The 18,815-nt window shown below is 32.1% G+C and overlaps 6 protein-coding genes across 6 annotated transcripts, besides 3 other annotated features; 5 read left to right on the top strand and 1 right to left on the bottom strand.

The window, feature by feature from the left end:
* Positions 1-83: 83 nt before the first annotated feature.
* TA03790 (U2 snRNP auxiliary factor, putative) lies at positions 84-1,281 on the top strand (the record flags this gene model as incomplete). The annotated part of the gene is made up of 4 exons (XM_949890.1): positions 84-282; positions 397-606; positions 898-1,099; positions 1,182-1,281. The coding sequence occupies 4 exons, from the start codon at positions 84-86 to the stop codon at positions 1,279-1,281; spliced, it is 711 nt and encodes a 236-aa protein (XP_954983.1).
* A 153-nt stretch (positions 1,282-1,434) lies between these two features.
* On the top strand, positions 1,435-2,345 carry TA03785 (proteasome subunit, putative; the record flags this gene model as incomplete). The annotated part of the gene is made up of 2 exons (XM_949889.1): positions 1,435-1,894; positions 2,035-2,345. The coding sequence occupies 2 exons, from the start codon at positions 1,435-1,437 to the stop codon at positions 2,343-2,345; spliced, it is 771 nt and encodes a 256-aa protein (XP_954982.1).
* A 314-nt stretch (positions 2,346-2,659) lies between these two features.
* Positions 2,660-12,082, top strand: TA03780 (splicing factor (PRP8 homologue), putative; the record flags this gene model as incomplete). The annotated part of the gene is made up of 6 exons (XM_949888.1): positions 2,660-2,879; positions 2,988-4,988; positions 5,068-8,389; positions 8,666-9,516; positions 9,907-11,337; positions 11,547-12,082. The coding sequence occupies 6 exons, from the start codon at positions 2,660-2,662 to the stop codon at positions 12,080-12,082; spliced, it is 8,361 nt and encodes a 2,786-aa protein (XP_954981.1).
* A 1,675-nt stretch (positions 12,083-13,757) lies between these two features.
* Positions 13,758-13,808: a sequence feature (Signal peptide predicted for TA03775 by SignalP 2.0 HMM (Signal peptide probability 0.933, signal anchor probability 0.011) with cleavage site probability 0.655 between residues 17 and 18).
* Positions 13,758-15,671, top strand: TA03775 (uncharacterized protein; the record flags this gene model as incomplete). The annotated part of the gene is made up of 5 exons (XM_949887.1): positions 13,758-14,153; positions 14,184-14,469; positions 14,499-14,890; positions 14,943-15,347; positions 15,378-15,671. 5 exons carry the CDS (start codon positions 13,758-13,760, stop codon positions 15,669-15,671), a joined length of 1,773 nt encoding a protein of 590 aa, XP_954980.1.
* Positions 13,761-13,817: a sequence feature (1 probable transmembrane helix predicted for TA03775 by TMHMM2.0 at aa 2-20).
* Positions 15,672-15,817: 146 nt separating the features above from the next.
* Positions 15,818-15,871: a sequence feature (Signal peptide predicted for TA03770 by SignalP 2.0 HMM (Signal peptide probability 0.777, signal anchor probability 0.000) with cleavage site probability 0.761 between residues 18 and 19).
* On the top strand, positions 15,818-16,760 carry TA03770 (uncharacterized protein; the record flags this gene model as incomplete). The annotated part of the gene is made up of 2 exons (XM_949886.1): positions 15,818-16,073; positions 16,105-16,760. 2 exons carry the CDS (start codon positions 15,818-15,820, stop codon positions 16,758-16,760), a joined length of 912 nt encoding a protein of 303 aa, XP_954979.1.
* Positions 16,761-16,823: 63 nt separating this feature from the next.
* TA03760 (ORF1-related protein, putative) lies at positions 16,824-18,779 on the bottom strand (the record flags this gene model as incomplete). The annotated part of the gene is made up of 1 exon (XM_949885.1): positions 16,824-18,779. One exon carries the CDS (start codon positions 18,777-18,779, stop codon positions 16,824-16,826), a length of 1,956 nt encoding a protein of 651 aa, XP_954978.1.
* Between the last annotated feature and the right edge of the window lie 36 nt (positions 18,780-18,815).

Below are 18,815 nucleotides of genomic sequence, written 5' to 3'. Positions count from 1 at the left end.
TAGAATTGATAAAATTTTGGTCCCCCATTGTATGTTGTATAATTATATTGAAAATAAATTTTATATAAATTGATTAATATTAGATGGCAGAACATTTGGCTAGAATAATTGGTACAGAAGAAGATAGAGTAAATTGTCCATTTTTTTGGAAAATTGGTGCTTGTCGTCATGGTGATCAATGTAGTAGAACACATTATAAACCTTCTGCTGCACAAACACTTGTTATACGTCATATGTATCAAAATCCACCTGTTGCTATTGCTATTGCTGAAGGACAAATGAGTATCAACACATCCAATTACTAATATTTATTAATAATTATTATATATTAATAATTATTATATATTATCCATTTATTTATATATTAATATTATTCTATTAATTTGATTGGTATAGTATCGGATGAATTATTGGATAAAGCGGCAGATCATTTTGAAGAGTTTTTTGAAGAAGTTTTTTTAGAATTGATGAAATATGGTGAAATTGAAGATATGGTCGTCTGTGATAATATTGGTGATCATATAATAGGAAATGTTTATATCAAATATTCTGATGAATCTGCTGCTTGTAGAGCTGTTACTTCATTATCTGGTAGATATTATGGTGGTATCTTATTCTTATAACTGTAGTTAAGTTAGAGTAGTTAAGTAGTAGTAGAGTAATTAAGGAATAGGTAGTAGATAGGTACAGTACCCTAAGGGTAGTTAAGTAGCCTAAGAGGTAGTTATTAGTTAGAGTAGTTAGTGAGTTTAGGTGCAGCAAGATTGGTTTAGAGAGGAAAATTTATTTCTTCCAACCCGATCAATTTTGGACATTTATTTTTAAAATCACTATTTTTTTAATTATTTTTCTATTATTTCTGTTAACTTTTCTTAATTACTGATTAATAATTAATAGGACGTCCTATACAATGTGAATATACACCTGTAACGGATTTTCGTGAAGCACGTTGTAGACAATTTGTAGAAGGACAATGTAGACGTGGTGGTTATTGTAATTTTATGCATATTAAACATGTACCAAGATCATTAAGAAGAAAATTAATGACTCGTATGTATCAAGAATTTCCAGAATATAAAAAAAGAATACCATATCATAGGTTACAAAATTATTTAAATAAAATTAAATAAATAAATAAAATAAATTATTAATTAAATATTATTTATTAATTTATTTATTAGAAGTGGAAGTCCATATAAAAGAAAACGACAAACTAGTGAAGAACGTCGTGATATGATTGAACAATGGAATCGTGAAAGAGAATCTAAAAATATTTCATAAAAAATTTTTAATTTTAATTTATTTAAAATAATTATATTTTTATAACACTATTTTTAAACAACACTATTTTTTAAAATTTTATTTAAAATTTTTTTCAAATTATTTGTAATTACACTGTTTTTAAAATTATTATTGAAATTGTGATATTGTAGTATGGTTGGAATTGGTGCTGGTTATGATTTATCTGTATCAACATTTTCACCAGATGGTAGAGTATTTCAAGTAGAATATGCTACAAAAGCTGTAGATTCCGCACCTACAGCTATTGCTGTAGTATTTTCTGATGGTATTGTATTTGCAGCAGATTCTTTAGCTTGTGGTACACAAGATGATTCACCATATGCTAATGTATTACAAGCAAAACCAGCTTGGCGTGTATTTGCAATTGATGAACAAATAGGAGCTGTAGTTGCAGGTCTATTACCTGATGCCAAATGTGTAATAAAAAGAGCACAAGAAGAATGTAAATCATTCTTTAAAGAATATGGTACTAAACCACCAGTAAGAATCATTGCTGAACGTATAGCTTTATTTGTACACGCATATACTTTATATTGGCATGTCAGACCATTTGGTGTTTCTATATTATTAGCTGGAATTAATAATAATACACGTAATAAATTTATAGCAGCAAATTGATCTAGAGAGGAAAATTTATTTCTTCTAACCCGATCAATTTTTAGAATAATTAGTTAAATTAATATAATTTATAGTTAAATTAATATAATTTATAGTTAATTAAGTTAATTTAAGTTAATTGGATTGATGTAGATGAATTATATTGTATTGAAAGTAATGGAGCATGTTATAAATATGGTGGAATGGCAATAGGAAAAGGAAAACATATAGCAAAAACAGAAATAGAGAAATTAAATTTAAAAGAAAAAAAGTGTAAAGAATCATTAAAAGATATTTGTTATATAATATCACAATGTAGAGATGAAAGTTCACTTAAAACTAGTGATATACAAATGGCATGGATTTGTACTGATTCTAATTATACATATCAAATCATACCACAAGATTTAATTAATCTTGCTAAAAATCAATCTACACAAAATTAATCTTTAATATTCATTACACATTATGATTTAATTATTAATTTTTTCATTCTCAATAGAATTTAATTATTAATAAATAGAATTTAATTATTAATAAATTGGGTTAATTTTTTAATTTGATTACTAATTTATTTAATTATTTTAATTAGTTAATTTGATAAATTGGATGGGTTCCCCACTGTTGAATTAAAAAAAATATGTTAATAATAATTATAAATTAATTTTTTATATTAATATTAATAAAATATTAAATGAAATTGATTAAATAATTTGTTTAATGAATTTTATCGCAATTGAAATGTTAAATTAATTTAATTATGGAATTGGATTCGAAATTAGAATCAAGTCCATTAGAAGATTCTGGACAAGATTCCAATATAAATATAGAAAATATAAATCAACAAAATGCAAATACACAAATTCCAAATATAAATCAAATTGCAAATACACAACTACCAAATCAAAATACACAAGTTCCAAATGGTAATTTACCAAATTTACCATTTCCAAATGTCAATATACCAATTATTAATACAAGTAATTTTTTAAAACAAAATTCGTCTAATTAACTAAATTTTCTCTATTTAACAAAATTTTATTCAATTAAATATATTTTTAGTCATGTGACTGTTAAATTTTTTTTAGGTAATATTCCTATGATGCCTATACCAAATACTGTACCAATACCTATACCTAATCCTATACCAGTACCAAATATGCCCATGCCAAATACTATACCAAATACTATCCCAGTGCCTATGCCAAATATGCCTATACCTAATCCTATACCTATGATACCAATACCCAATCCCATGACTAATCCTATGGGTAATCCTATGGGTAATCCGATGGCTAATCCCATGGGTAACAATATCCCTAATCCTATACCTAATCCTATGCCTAATCCTATAATGAATCCTTTAATGAATATGTTACCTACGAATATTATTCCTAATATGCCTATTATGCCACCACCTGGTTTCAATAATATTAATCAGACCACTACTGGTAAGGATACTAAGGGAGCTACTGGTGGTAAGGGTTCTGGTACTAAGAGTACTAAAGGAAAAAAGGATACTAGTGGTAAAAATACTAAAGAAACTAAAGAAACTACTGCTAAGAGTAAGGATTCTGATACTACTGATACTAAGGATAGTGCTGATAAGAGTAATGATACTATGGATGGTGAGGAAGGTGATGCCGTTGGACCAAGCACCGTAACGGTAGAAAATGATATGGAAGTAAGATTTCATTTTGGAGATTTTGAAAGATTACAAGAGAAGGCTCGAAAATGGCAGAAATTGAATACAAGAAAATTTTCTAAACCTGTATCGTCAGTGAGTAATTTGAGTATGCAGATGCCACCGGAACATGTGCGTAAAGTGATACGTGATCATGGAGACATGAGTAGTCGTCGTTATAGATATGATAAAAGAGTATACTTGGGAGCATTGAAATATGTACCACACGCAGTGTATAAGTTATTAGAGAATATGCCCATGCCATGGGAACAAGTGAGAAATGTCCAAGCACTTTATCATGTGACAGGAGCAATAACATTTGTAGATGAAATCCCCTGGGTAGTAGATCCGATATTTTTAGCACAATGGGGAACCATGTGGATAATGATGCGTCGTGAGAAAAGAGACCGTCGTCATTTTAAGAGGATGAGATTCCCACCATTTGATGATGAAGAACCACCAATAGATTATGGAGAAAATATATTAGACTTGGAACCACTAGAGGCAATACAAATGCAATTGGATCCAGAAGAAGATCAAAGTGTAATTGAATGGTTCTATGATCATAAACCTTTACAATATAACCGGAAACATATCAATGGAACAAGTTATCGTAGATGGTTCCTGACGTTGGAACAAATGGCAGTATTATTCCGTCTAGCATCACAGCTATTCTCCGACATCTTAGATGACAATTATTTCTATCTATTCAATTTAAAAGCCTTTTATACAGCAAAGGCATTAAATACAGCAATACCAGGTGGTCCCAAATTTGAACCTTTGTATCGTGATATTGATGAAGATGAAGATTGGAATGAGTTCAATGACATTAGTAAATTAATCATTCGACAACAAATTCGTACAGAATATAAAATCGCCTTTCCATACTTATATAATAGTCGTCCTAGGAAAGTTGCCATGACCAATTATCATACCAAATTATGTTCATACATACGACATGAAGATCCTGATTTACCTATTTTTCATTATGATCCAATTATTAATCCAATACCATCATATACAATACAATACAATTATGTGAGTAGTATGGGTATTAAGGGTGGTAAGGATAGTAGGGATGTTAGGGATGTTAGGGATGTTAGGGATAGTAGGGATAGTAGGGATAGTAGGGATAGTAGGGATGGTGTTGATGGAAAGGGTGTTGTGAATGGTGTGGAATTGAATGGTGTTAATGGTGTGAATGGTGTTATGAAGGAACATAAAGAAAGAGATAGAGATAGAGATAGAGATAGAGATAGAAGACGTAGTAATTCTAGAGAAAGACATAGAGATAAGGATAGGCATAGAGATAGAGATCGAAGTAGACATAGAGATCGACGTAGTAATTCTAGAGATAAAAGTACACGTAATAAAATTACTAAAGATAAAGATAATAAATATGATGGTAAGAAAATTAATTCTTCAAGAGGAAAATAGAAAATTTAATTAAATAAATTTATTTAATTAATTAATAATTTTTTTAGTTACTACTAATGGAAAGGGAGCTAATTTTGCAGCTATGGAGTGTACTAATGGAAAGGGAGCTAATTTTGCAGCTATGGAGTGTACTAATGGAAAGGGAGCTAATTTTGCAGCTATGGAGTGTACTATGGGAAAGGGAACTAATAAGGTAGCCCCTTTTGGGGCTAGTACTGAGGATACTTCTCTTGGTGATACTGACACCGTAACGGAAGAATATAAATTAAATGGAATAAAACCATTATTAACAAGAATAGAATTAGAAACAGAAAGAACAGGAAATGGTATAAGTTTATATTGGGCACCACATCCATTTAATAAAAGAAGTGGAATGTGTAGACGTGCAATAGATTTACCAATAGTAAATACATGGTATAGAGAACATGTACCAAAAGAATATCCAGTCAAAGTAAGAGTAAGTTATCAAAAATTATTAAAAGGATGGGTAATAAGTAATTTACACGCTAAGAAACCAAAAGGAATGAAAAAAAGAAGATTATTTAAAGTATTTAGAGGAACGAAATTCTTTCAAAGTACAGAATTGGATTGGGTGGAAGTAGGATTACAAGTATGTCGTCAAGGATATAATATGTTAAATTTATTAATACACAGAAAGAATTTAAATTATTTACATTTGGATTATAATTTTAATTTGAAGCCAGTGAAAACATTGACAACAAAAGAGAGAAAAAAGTCAAGATTTGGAAATGCATTTCATTTATGTAGAGAAATATTAAGATTAACAAAATTAGTAGTGGATTCACATGTACAGTATCGATTAGGAAATGTAGATGCATATCAGTTAGCAGATGGATTGCAATATATCTTCTCACATGTAGGACAATTAACAGGAATGTATCGATACAAATATCGTCTAATGCGTCAAGTAAGAATGTGTAAAGATTTGAAACATTTGATTTATTATCGATTTAATACGGGTCCGGTGGGGAAAGGACCAGGATGTGGATTTTGGATATGTGGTTGGCGTGTATGGTGTTTCTTTTTAAGAGGAATCTTACCATTATTAGAACGATGGTTGGGTAATTTGTTAGCACGTCAATTTGAAGGAAGAGTAACAAAAGGAGTAGCAAAAACAGTAACAAAACAAAGAGTAGAGTCACATTTCGATTTAGAATTAAGAGCAGCAGTGATGCATGATATTTTGGATATGATGCCGGAAGGAATAAGAGCAAGTAAATCAAGAACAATATTACAACATTTAAGTGAAGCATGGAGATGCTGGAAAGCAAATATACCATGGAAAGTACCACAATTACCCTCACCAATAGAAAATATGATATTAAGATATGTAAAATTAAAAGCAGACTGGTGGACAAATGCATGTTATTATAATAGAGAACGTATAAAAAGAGGAGCGACAGTAGATAAGACAGTATGTCGTAAGAATCTAGGTAGATTAACAAGATTATATTTAAAAGCAGAACATGAGAGACAATATAATTATTTAAAAGATGGTCCATACTTATCAGGTGAAGAAGCAGTAGCAATATATACAACAGCAGTACATTGGTTAGAATCAAGGAAATTTGTACATATACCATTTCCACCATTGAATTATAAACATGATACTAAAATCTTAATATTAAGTTTAGAACAATTAAAAGAACCATATGCATCCAAGGGTAGATTAAATCAATCACAAAGAGAAGAATTAGGATTAATAGAACAAGCATATGATAATCCACATGAATGTTTAAGTCGAATCAAAAGACATTTATTAACACAAAGAGCATTTAAAGAAGTTACAATAGAATTCTTTGATATGTATTCACATTTGATACCGGTCTATGATATTGATCCATTAGAAAAAATCACTGATGCATATTTAAATCAATATTTATGGTATGAAGCAGATAATAGGAAATTATTTCCAAATTGGGTCAAACCATCCGATTCTGAACCACCACCATTATTAGTATATAAAATATGTCAAGGTATTAATAATTTCACATCAATATGGGAAACCAATGGATCAAATAATGGATCAAATAATGGATCAAATAATGGACTAAATAATGGACCAAATAATGAACTAAATAATGGACTAAATAATGAACCAAATTATTTAGTATTATTAAGTACAAAATATGATAAAGTATATGAAAAAGTAGATTTGACATTATTGAATAGATTATTAAGATTAATTGTAGATCATAATATTGCAGATTATATAACAGCGAAAAATAATGTCTCAATATCATTTAAAGATATGTCACATATTAATAGTTTTGGATTTATAAGAGGATTACAATTTTCACCATTTGTTTTCATGTATTATTCTTTAGTATTGGATTTATTATTATTAGGATTAGGAAGAGCTACTGAAATTGCTGGTCCATATAATTCTGAAAATGAATTTTTAACATTTCCATCAACAGAAATTGAATTAAAACATCCTATTCGTATGTTTATGAGATTTATTGATGAAATATATATATTATTCAAGTTTAATAGTGAAGAAGCTAGACAATTGGTACAACGATATTTGACTGAGAATCCTGATCCGAATAATGAAAATGTTGTAGGATATAATAATAAAAATTGCTGGCCTAAAGATTGTAGAATGAGATTAATGAAACATGATGTTAATTTAGGTCGTGCTGCATTTTGGGAAATGCAATCACGTTTACCAAGATCTATAACTACACTTGAATGGTCTGATTCATTTGTATCTGTATATAGTAAAGATAATCCTAATTTACTCTTTTCATTATGTGGATTTGAAATACGAATTATTAAATTCCGTACCGGTGATTTTACCCACAGTAGTACCAATAGTATGGGTACTATGAGTGGTACTATGAGTGGTGGTGGTATGGTATTAAAAGAGAGTAGTTGGAGATTACAGAATATGAAAACGAAAGAATTGAGTGCAATAGCATATTTAAGAGTATCAAATGAGAGTATGAGTATATTTGAGAATAGAATAAGACAAATATTAATGTCATCAGGTAGTACAACATTTACAAAAATAGCAAATAAATGGAATACAGCATTAATATCATTAATGACATATTTTAGAGAAGCAACAATACATACAAATGAATTATTAGATTTATTAGTAAAATGTGAAAATAAAATACAAACTCGAATTAAAATTGGATTAAATAGTAAAATGCCTAGTCGATTTCCACCTGTTGTTTTTTATAGTCCTAAAGAATTAGGTGGTTTAGGTATGCTTTCTATGGGACATATTCTTATACCACAATCTGATTTACGTTTTAGTAAACAAACTGATGTTGGTATTACACATTTTCGTAGTGGTATGTCACATGAAGATGATCAACTTATACCTAATCTTTATAGGTATCCATTACGGTGCTTGCTCCAACGGATAGTAATAGACTTATAGTAGTTAGTTATACTACTAGTTATACACAGTAGTTCTTTATCCTAACCTGCTTGACCAAGCTCCGTTACGGAGTTTTACCCCTTACGGGAGTTACAGTAGTTCCTTAGTTATCTATAGTAGTTAATTATTTACCCCTTACGGGGTTACACAGTTTTTTATCTCCCCCTCCAGGGTTTTATTTATACCCCTTACGGGGTACCCCTTGACCAAGCACCGTAACGTATTTTTAGATATATTCAAACATGGGAAAGTGAATTTATAGAAAGTCAACGTGTATGGGCAGAATATGCATTAAAACGTCAAGAAGCACAACAACAAAATAGAAGATTGACATTGGAAGATTTAGAAGATTCATGGGATAGAGGAATACCAAGAATCAACACGTTATTTCAAAAGGATCGACATACATTGGCATATGATAAGGGATGGAGAGTGACGTTGTATTTTAGAAAATACCAAGTGCTGAGATTTAATCCATTTTGGTGGACACATCAACGTCATGATGGAAAGTTATGGAATTTGAATAATTATAGAACGGATATGATTCAAGCTTTGGGAGGAGTAGAAGCGATATTAGAACATACACTATTTAAAGGTACATATTTCTCAACATGGGAAGGATTATTTTGGGAAAAGGCGTCAGGATTTGAAGAGTCAATGAAGTATAAAAAACTAACAAACGCACAACGGAGTGGATTAACACAAATACCGAACCGTAGATTTACACTTTGGTGGTCACCAACAATAAACCGAGCAAACGTGTATGTAGGATTCCAAGTACAGTTGGACTTGACAGGAATCTTCATGCATGGAAAACTACCAACACTTAAAATCTCATTGATACAAATATTCAGAGCACATTTATGGCAAAAGATACATGAAAGTTTAGTAATGGATTTATGTCAAGTCTTGGATATGGAATTGGATTCATTAGAAATTGAAACGGTACAAAAAGAAACAATACACCCTAGAAAGTCATATAAAATGAATAGTTCATGTGCTGACATATTATTAACATCATCATATAAATGGAAATTTGGTAAACCATCATTATTAACTGATACATCACCAATTGAAAAATGTAACAACATAGTTAGGGTATTTAGGTAGTTAAGGGGTAGTTAGGTAGTTAGGGTATTTAAGTAGTAGGAGTAGTTAAGGTTTTAGGTAGTTAGGGGTAGTTAAGGCCAATTAAGACTATTATCTACTTAAGTATTTAAGGGTTCTTAGCTATAGTACTTAAGCTTACTAGGCTATTTGGGCAATAGGTTACTTAGTTACTCTAGTTACATAGGTAATAGGTTACTTAGTTACTCTAGTTACATAGGTAATAGGTTACTTAGTTACTCTAGTTACATAGGTAATAGGTTACTTAGGTACTCTAGGCTAATTTAATTACTCTAGCTACTTAATCCTATTTAACCCTATTATCTATTTTATTCTATTATTTACTCTTATATGAATAATTTAGTGGAGAATGGTACGAAATATTGGATAGATGTACAATTACGTTGGGGTGATTATGATTCACATGATATAGAAAGATATTCAAGATCAAAATTCCTAGATTATACAGGAGATAGTATGTCGATATACCCATGTCCGACAGGATGTTTAATAGCGGTGGATTTGGCATATAATTTACATAGCGGATATGGGTATTGGTTTGAAGGAATGAGAGAATTGATGGTGAGAGCAATGAATAAAATCATGAAAGCAAACCCAGCATTATTTGTCCTGAGAGAAAGAATAAGAAAGAGTTTACAATTGTATAGTAGTGAGCCGACAGAACCATATCTGTCATCACAGAACATGGGAGAATTGTTTGGATCACAAACAATTTGGTTTGTAGATGATACAAACGTATATAGAGTGACAATACATAAGACATTTGAAGGAAATTTAACAACGAAACCAGTAAATGGAGCAATTTTCATATTTAACCCTAAGACGGGACAATTGTTTCTAAAAGTGATCCATACATCGGTGTGGGCAGGACAGAAACGTCTGTCACAATTATCGAAATGGAAAACAGCAGAAGAAGTAGTAGCATTGATTAGATCATTGCCAGTAGAAGAACAGCCGAAACAAATAATAGTAACGAGAAGAGGAATGTTAGATCCGTTAGAAGTACACTTGGTAGATTTCCCAAACATAGTGATTAAAGGAAGTGAATTACAGTTACCATACCAGTCAATAATGAAATTGGAGAAGTTTGGTGACTTGATATTAAGAGCAACACAGCCAGAAATGGTACTCTTCAATTTATATGATGACTGGTTAAAGAGTATAAGTAGTTACACGGCTTTCAGTAGACTAATATTAATTTTAAGAGCAATTCACGTTAATACAGAACGTGCCAAATGTATCCTGAAACCAAATAAAACAACAATCACACTACCACACCATGTGTGGCCGAATCTAACAGATAATGAATGGATTAATGTGGAAATTGCACTCAAGGATTTAATATTGGCCGACTATGCCAAGAGGAATTCAGTAACAGTGACATCGTTGACACAGACTGAAATAAGAGATATAATACTGGGGATGGAAATAATGCCACCAGATGTCCAAAGACAACAAATTGAAGAAAATATAGAAGTGGGACCGAAATCAGTGACAACTAAAACTGTAAATGTACATGGAGAAGAGATTGTGGTTACTACACAGTCACCACATGAACAGCAAGTGTTTGCAAGTAAAACTGATTGGCGTAATCGATGTCTAGCATCAGGAACTCTACATTTGAGAGCCAAACATATTTATGTCGTACCTGTCGAGTCTGAACAAGTTATTGTCTTGCCAAATAATTTGATTAAAAAGTTAATTTCAATTGCTGATTTAAGGACACAAGTTGGTGCATATTTATATTCCAAAGTTGAAAAAAATGAACATACAGGTTCGTTACGGTGCTTGGTCACACGGCCAACCACCCCCTGAAAGGGTCTTAGTTATATATAGTAGTTAGTTATCCTAGGATTAGTTATCTACTGTAGTTATTTAGTTATTTCCTAGGGGTACCCCTTGACCAAGCTCCGTTACGGAGTTATACCCCCTTAACTAACCCCTTAACTACATCCATTTATTATGTGATTTAAATTTTTTTAGTGTATTCAATAGTGTGTATGGTATTAGTACCACAAGTGGGAACACATAAGACTATTGTATTACCTAAATTGAAGCCTGAACATGAAGCATTGTCAGAGCTGGTACCAATTGGTTGGATATTCACGAGACCAAATGAAGGAGAAATTGAACAACAAACACTGGAAATGCACCAGAAAATGATTAATGATTTTGGATGGGACCCTACAGCAGTGATGACAACATGTACATTCACTCCAGGCTCCTGTGCAATCTCAGCAAGAAGATTAGTTAACGCTCTGGAAAAGCCACAGAATCTACAATTGGAAAAGGTACAAGTGTTAGTATCGGATACGTTTAAAGGGTTTTTCCTAGTACCAGTGGATGGAGCTTGGAACTATAACTTCATGGGAGCAAAACACTCACCACACATGAACTTTCAATTACAAATTGAAGTACCAAAACCCTTTTATGATCCAATACACAGACCACTTCACTTTATACAATTTGCTCATACATCTCAGGAAAAGATATTTGAAGATGATGATCCACTTTCTTAATTTGATGGGATAAGGGGATTTAAGGGAAATGATAGGAATTTGATGGAATTTGACGGGAATTGACTGGAAATTTGATTTTATGGAATTTGTTAGAATTTGATTTTGTAAAAATTTGATTTTGTTGATTTTTAATTTATTTTAAAAATTTATATATATTAATATTTAGTATAAATGTATAATACAGTGGAAATCGGGTATGGAAAGAAAGAATAAAAAGTAATCTAGTTTAAAAATTGTTGGAAAATTCCAAGGAATAATTTTTAATATTTAAATTAATTAGGAAATAAAGTTAGAGTTGGAAAAATCATGACGGATTGGAATTTAAATGTAGAAGATCCAAATTACACCTCAGATGAATTGTTGATCCCATGTACATGTGAACAGACTTGTACAGGAGGTCCGTGTGAAATTTGCGGAAAGAGCTGTTCTGAATCTTCTGAATCGCCTTGGATTTCATGGTTCACTAGAAACTGTCACCCAATGGTTCTAGCGAACTTGCTCATGGTTTTAGCAATATTTCTCTACTCAGGTGAGGGATTTGATTTTTAAAATTCTGTAGCAAACTCAGTGTTTATAAAAGCGTTCATAGTGGTGGGAGCTACAGGCTCCTCGTTCATATTCCTCAGATCAATAATTACTATCCCATTTCTGATCTTTTTAACCTACGGAATTAAACTTAACCAGAAAAGACCAATAATAGCATTAACTGAGGATAAAAATACTAATTATACAATGATTGCAGGTTGTCTTTCAGGTGCAATTCGACAGTCTCTTTTACCCTTTATTATGGAAAATGCAGAAGCCTCAACCATTGGAATACTCTCACCTTCAATTCCAATATTTACTGCAATCTTTTCACATTTATTCAAAATCGAAAAAATCGTACCAATTACAATCTTTTGTTTATTTCTTTCCTTCATCGGTGTGTTCTTAGGACTCGATTTATACAATAAATTTGATGGTAATTTTTAAATTCTCATCATTTCTAGAATCCAAGACATCATACATTTTATTATTATTAGTTCCAATAACTAAATCATTCCAAGTATTCTCTTAACTACTATTAATTAGCATAAGTATATAAAATTGTATTAGGTGGTATTTTTAAAAATGTCTAGTGATAAATTTGATTCATTATCACTTTTAAGAAATCAAGTAGCAATATCAATATTAGTATGCCTTCCAGGCTCAATTATTGATTCCATTTGGCAATTAAAATCAATAAAATTAGCCATAAAATCATTAATACATTACAATTGTATACTAATTCAATTACTATATCAACTAATTACTATATTATTTCTCACTTTACTAATATTAATTACTATATTAATATTAATGGAATAATATAGTTAAACAAATATTATGTTCATTATATTCTGTGGTTGCAATATTATTAACGGCTTGGAGAATACAAATTTATTGTTTAAAGGTAATTTAAATAAAATGAAAATTTGTTAGATAATTGGAGCGAACGCAGTTTCAATATTCCAAACACTTAGACCATTTTTTACAATGATTTTGAGTTTCATTATATTAGGAGAACCAATTACTCTGAAGAAGACTTTAGGATCTGTTATAGTGTGTATAGCATTGGTGGTTTACCAGAAATCGAGAGTCAGGCCTTCAGAACAACACTAGAAAATTTTTCATTCATTGTAAATTAAAATGCTTAATGTTTGTGTTTTTTATATTTATTATATATATCGCATTGGTAATTGATGGTTTTGTACTGGAATCTAGAGTTGGAAATTTTACACCGACACACATTAATAAGGAATTAAAATTACCAAATTATACACAAAAACTTGTTTTATTGTATAGTAAAAATGATGAAAATAAGTTGGAATCCAATAAAGAAACAGAAAATAATAAGGAATTGGAATCCAAGGATGAATTGGAAAATAATAAAGAATTAAAACATAATAAAGAATTAAAAAAGAGTAAAAATGATGAATATGAATTAGTGGAATTTATAAAAACAACACCTAGTGGAGATGAAGGCCAAGAGACGAAATTTATGGTATCCAGAAGGCTATGGAAACTCCTAACAGCACTTTTAGCATACAGAGTAAGTTCAAATGTGTATGATGAATTGTAGAGCAAATTTGGAGATTACAAAATTGAAAGTGATTTCGAGTTCAAAAAGTCCGAAAAGGATCATTTATCAGGGTATAAACTTGGAAAAAATCTAGGACATTTGATCCGCCTAATTAACCTACAGCAAAAAGGTTCAAGCTACATTAAAATCTATAGAGAAAAGTTAAGGAGAAAGAATAGGGACTTTTTAGACTCTGATTTACTTGAAGCGCCAAAATTACTATGGCTCTTAGGTTTCTCGACGAGAAGTTACGTCCAGGAAAGTAAATTTCGACAAAAACTAACAGGTGAATTTGAATAAATTATGTTATTTCAGGAAGAGATAACCTTATTACGTCTAAAGCGTCAAGATTGTCATCAGTTAACAGGACACATTTAAAGGATGGTGATTATGATTCCATATCTCCAGACAACATTGAGCGTATCACTAAGGTGAAGAAGATAGTGCTGGAGAATATGTTGCTGAATAAACAGCGTATGAGGGAACAGATGCCGTTTAAGTACCCTCAAATTCTTCCTGAACCTACCAATAAAGCTATACCAAAGCCTGATATACTAAGGAAAATAGTAAACGAAATCCTAGACAAAAACAGAGCTACATGTCCACTCATTAAACGAGATACTAGAGCTGAAACTGAAGGAGCATATCATTACGCATTTTTTCATTGGACATTTGAACAAGTTTTACAAGCACTCGTTCTTTTCAATGTAATTCCATATCAACTATTAGAAATTTATTACCAAACTAAATAATGTTTAGGATATGTATTATGATTATAATAAGGAGTTGTTGATAAAGAGTGAGAGTACTGGAGAAGAGTTTAATCCTATAACATTTAATACTTTAAAGAGTGGTTTTAGGGTTCCTGAGAATGAAAATTGGCCTCCTGAACTCCATGGAATGCCCTTGGGTCTTTTTGTGGAAAAGTTCAGAGTAGGTGATATTGACGCTAAGGAGCATTGGCTTCGAAGACCAATTCTGGACCATATTGGATTCAACTGGGGAGATGGCATCAATTACCTAACCTTCACTTGGGATAAGCTTGAAAAGGGGTTGATTTGGTACATTAACTTCAGAGGTTTCCCAATCAAGAGTATGGGTCCGGATTTACTCATACCCAAAACTACAACAGTAGCCAAATTCTACAAGCCAGAAGAAATACAAGTAACTAAACTAAAAATTAACTGAGTTTAGGGGATGAAGATAGGAAGATTAGTTTACATGGCACTGAACCAGATTCAGATGATTAAGCGGTTTCATAGGCATAGATACAACTTTTTGGACCGAATGGGCCTTGTTCTAATTCCGAATCCTGAACTTGATATCGGATACAAACCAGTTCCACACATTAAATTTAATAAATACAGAAGTCATCTCATGGTATCTCCAGATAAAAAATACCTTTTCGATGATGTTAATGAACCACCAGACTACTTAAAAGATAGCGTCACTAAAGTATTAGATAAAAATTACGAATGTCCTATCTAATGACAAAAATTTTATAATTGTTTATGTTAGTGAAACTGGTGGAATTGTTTACACATATCACAATTGAGTTTGTATAATAATGAAAATTATGGATAAACACTTAATTCTGTTATAATAACTTTAAAATAATTTTTAATGTATGTTTTATGTCTATTTTGAAGTTAGATTTGGTGTTTTTGTTCTCAAACCCTGTTATCGCAAACCCTTTGGAATCACTCCATTTTAAGGTGCTGGAATCACTTTTGAAGCACATTTTACTCAATAAACCAGTTTCCGAGTTTGAAATTTCCTTTTTCAGGCTCAGATTCCTCAACACATCTCAGTTAAATGAAGCTTTTGAGACACTTGAGAAGGTTTGCGAGTTGGTTGGTCTAAGTTTGTCAGATATTTCGTTGAAATTCGGTAAGTTTTCTAAAAGTATAACTTTTTATAGAAGATGAGGATTTACTTAAAGTTCCTGAATCTCCTAGTGTAACTATAAAAAGCTCTAGACTTATATCCGAGAGTGTATCCAATGTTAATATTGAACCTAAATCAGAGTTTGAACTTGAAATGTGTTCCATGTTCCTAAATACTCTCAAGTATAAACAACTATTTGATTCTTACGGAGTTGATGGGTACAGTAATATACTAATTCACGGCACTAATTCCGGGAACATTTTCATTGACTGGTTCAAGTCTGTGCAGGAAAAGGTTAATTTTGACTCTGAAGGGAACGAATGCTTGAGGACTTTGCAACTGAGCGTGATTAGGTTTTCTGAGATTCTGATGCCGTACTTTGGAGAAAGTGAGCAGAAGCTAAGGTTTTTATTTGATTTCGCAATTGAAAACGCCCGTGACGGCGTGTTGTGTATATGTCTCGAAGGGCTCCATAACTTCACAAACTCAAAGGACTCTTCAGGTGATTTGGACCGGAGGATTCTATCAACTCTTTTACTGCTTCTCGATGGAGTTAGCAAGAAGACGCCAGTTTCAGACGTCTCAATCATCGTCGTTGCGTCCACTGAAGACGATCCTGCCAAACTTGATGAAGCACTTCTGAGACCAGGAAGACTAGACCGTATCTTCCAACTTGTTAATCATAATTAGTGTCATATATATTAAGGTAAAAATAAATATTAATTTGTGAATTTTGTAATAATGAAGTGGAAATTAGTTGAAGAGTTGGCGTTTTAGTTTAATGCCAGTTAACTTGCTAGAGTTTGGTTTAGATTTAAAAGTGGTTCTGAGTACGAATTTAAGAGGAACTCCTAAGAACCCAAACTCCTCTGAAAGTGCTAGTTTTAACTGCCTCAAGTAATGCTGAGGGAAAGTAGCAAACACATTAGACCAGAGCACGAAAGTTGGAGGACTTGACCTCACCTGAGCTGCAAACTTCAAATTAAGCTTTGAACCGTCCTTCCAAGGCGGAGGCCACTTTGCTATAAAGGTTCTCAGCCATGAATTCAAAGTACTCGTCTCAATCATCTTCTTACTCCTATTCAAAAGTGAGGTTATGTCACTTTTGAGCTTTTTAATAGACTTTTCCCCAAGATTTCCTGAGGGATGGACTGACACAATAGGTATATTTTGAAACTCAAAACTGAGTGGATAATCCTTGGTAAGGAACAGCTTACAGTTTTGATAACTATTTCCAACCAAGGCTGCGATTGCTATTGGCTTATTGAACCTTACTGCTCTTGAAAGCCAAGAGACTTCCCTTTTGGATAAAGTCAATTTCTTAGTTCCATCTTGAGATTTCCTACTCTCATCCTCGTTATTGATGCAGAAAAGCACGAAATCACACTTTCTCAGGAGTGAAAGTGTCTGTAATACTGCAGACTTTCCTATACTTCCTCCTAGGTTCAATGGTGATGGAACCACGATTTCCACTGGTTGAATTATCTCCTGCTCTTTCACTCTAGTTGGCCAATTAGAATAAAACGAGTGCCAATTTGGTGATGTGTCTGAGAATTCAGTTTCTCCATAATTCTCGCAAAGCATTGATAATAGTTTGTGTCTGTTACTATCTACGCTCCCCAATACTAATAAATTAATTGGATTGATTACATTTTCTATCACTTTTGTCTTGGGTTTTGTTTTGTTGTTCTCTAAATTTGAATCTTCAGTCTGTTCAGAATTATTTACTAATTTACAATTTGGATTATTTAATTCATCTATATTTTCATTTGAGTTTGTTTCAAAAGAATTATTTAAGGTTGATTTGAGGAATTCAGCGCTGGGTGTCTGAGGCTGTGTTTTATGATTATCTGACAAATAAAGGTTCGCTAGCATTTCTGATGGCGAGTGAATTGAGGGCACAACAAATCCGTCCTCTTCTTTTGATATAAATGGTATTCCGCATACATTATTGAGGAGTTTAAGCCACTTTTCGCTTGGTTTGTAGTTCCCCTTTACTGTGTTACAAACCCTCAGTGATTTCTCAATCTCATAGTGGTTATGAAGGTCCTCAATTTCTTCCAACGCCTCAAGATTTTCGGCTTCTTCGTTGTCTATTTTTGGCATTATTGCCATCTCCTCCAGTTTTCTCGTTTCTTTATTTGGGAGCATTTTTTCCATGATTCCTGTAAGCTTTTCTATTCCTGTGCGCTCTTGGGCGCTCACAAACAGCGGTTCTCCCATATATAGTGTGTAACAATCTGACAAGCAGTCGCTTAACACTTCATAGTACTCTTCTGAGCCTTTATTTTCCAGTTTATTTATCACTAGCTTGACTTCGGGCTTAATGTGCGCCTGATCCACCCAGTTTTTTAATTTTTCCGCCAGGTGGATATCCAGTTGAGTTACTCCTTCATTTCCATCAAGAACAAAGAAAATTAAGTTTGAACTCTCCACTGCTTTGTGTGTTTCCTTCTCGATTATCTTGAAGATTGAAGAATCTTCTCTTTTGGGGGTTTTCGTTAGGAAGGCTTCGAATCCTCCTGTATCCACTAATGTTATTTTATTTCCTTTTAGATAAAACTGCGCTTGTTTTGAGTTTCTTGTCGTTCCTGGTTTTTCTGAGACTATTGACTTGAGTATGTTGGAGGCCTTTCCTGCCTGAGCTAAAATTGAGTTAAACAGCGATGATTTTCCTACATTTGACCTTCCGATCAGTGATACGTACATTATTTATCATTTTTTGTAATTTTTTTCTGAATGTGT

Source organism: Theileria annulata, chromosome 3 (assembly GCF_000003225.4).
Source record: "Theileria annulata chromosome 3, complete sequence, *** SEQUENCING IN PROGRESS ***".
Taxonomy (NCBI): Eukaryota; Apicomplexa; class Aconoidasida; order Piroplasmida; family Theileriidae; genus Theileria; species Theileria annulata.
The sequence above is the reverse complement of the archived record's forward strand: the minus strand, read 5'-3'. Positions and strand labels throughout refer to the sequence as shown.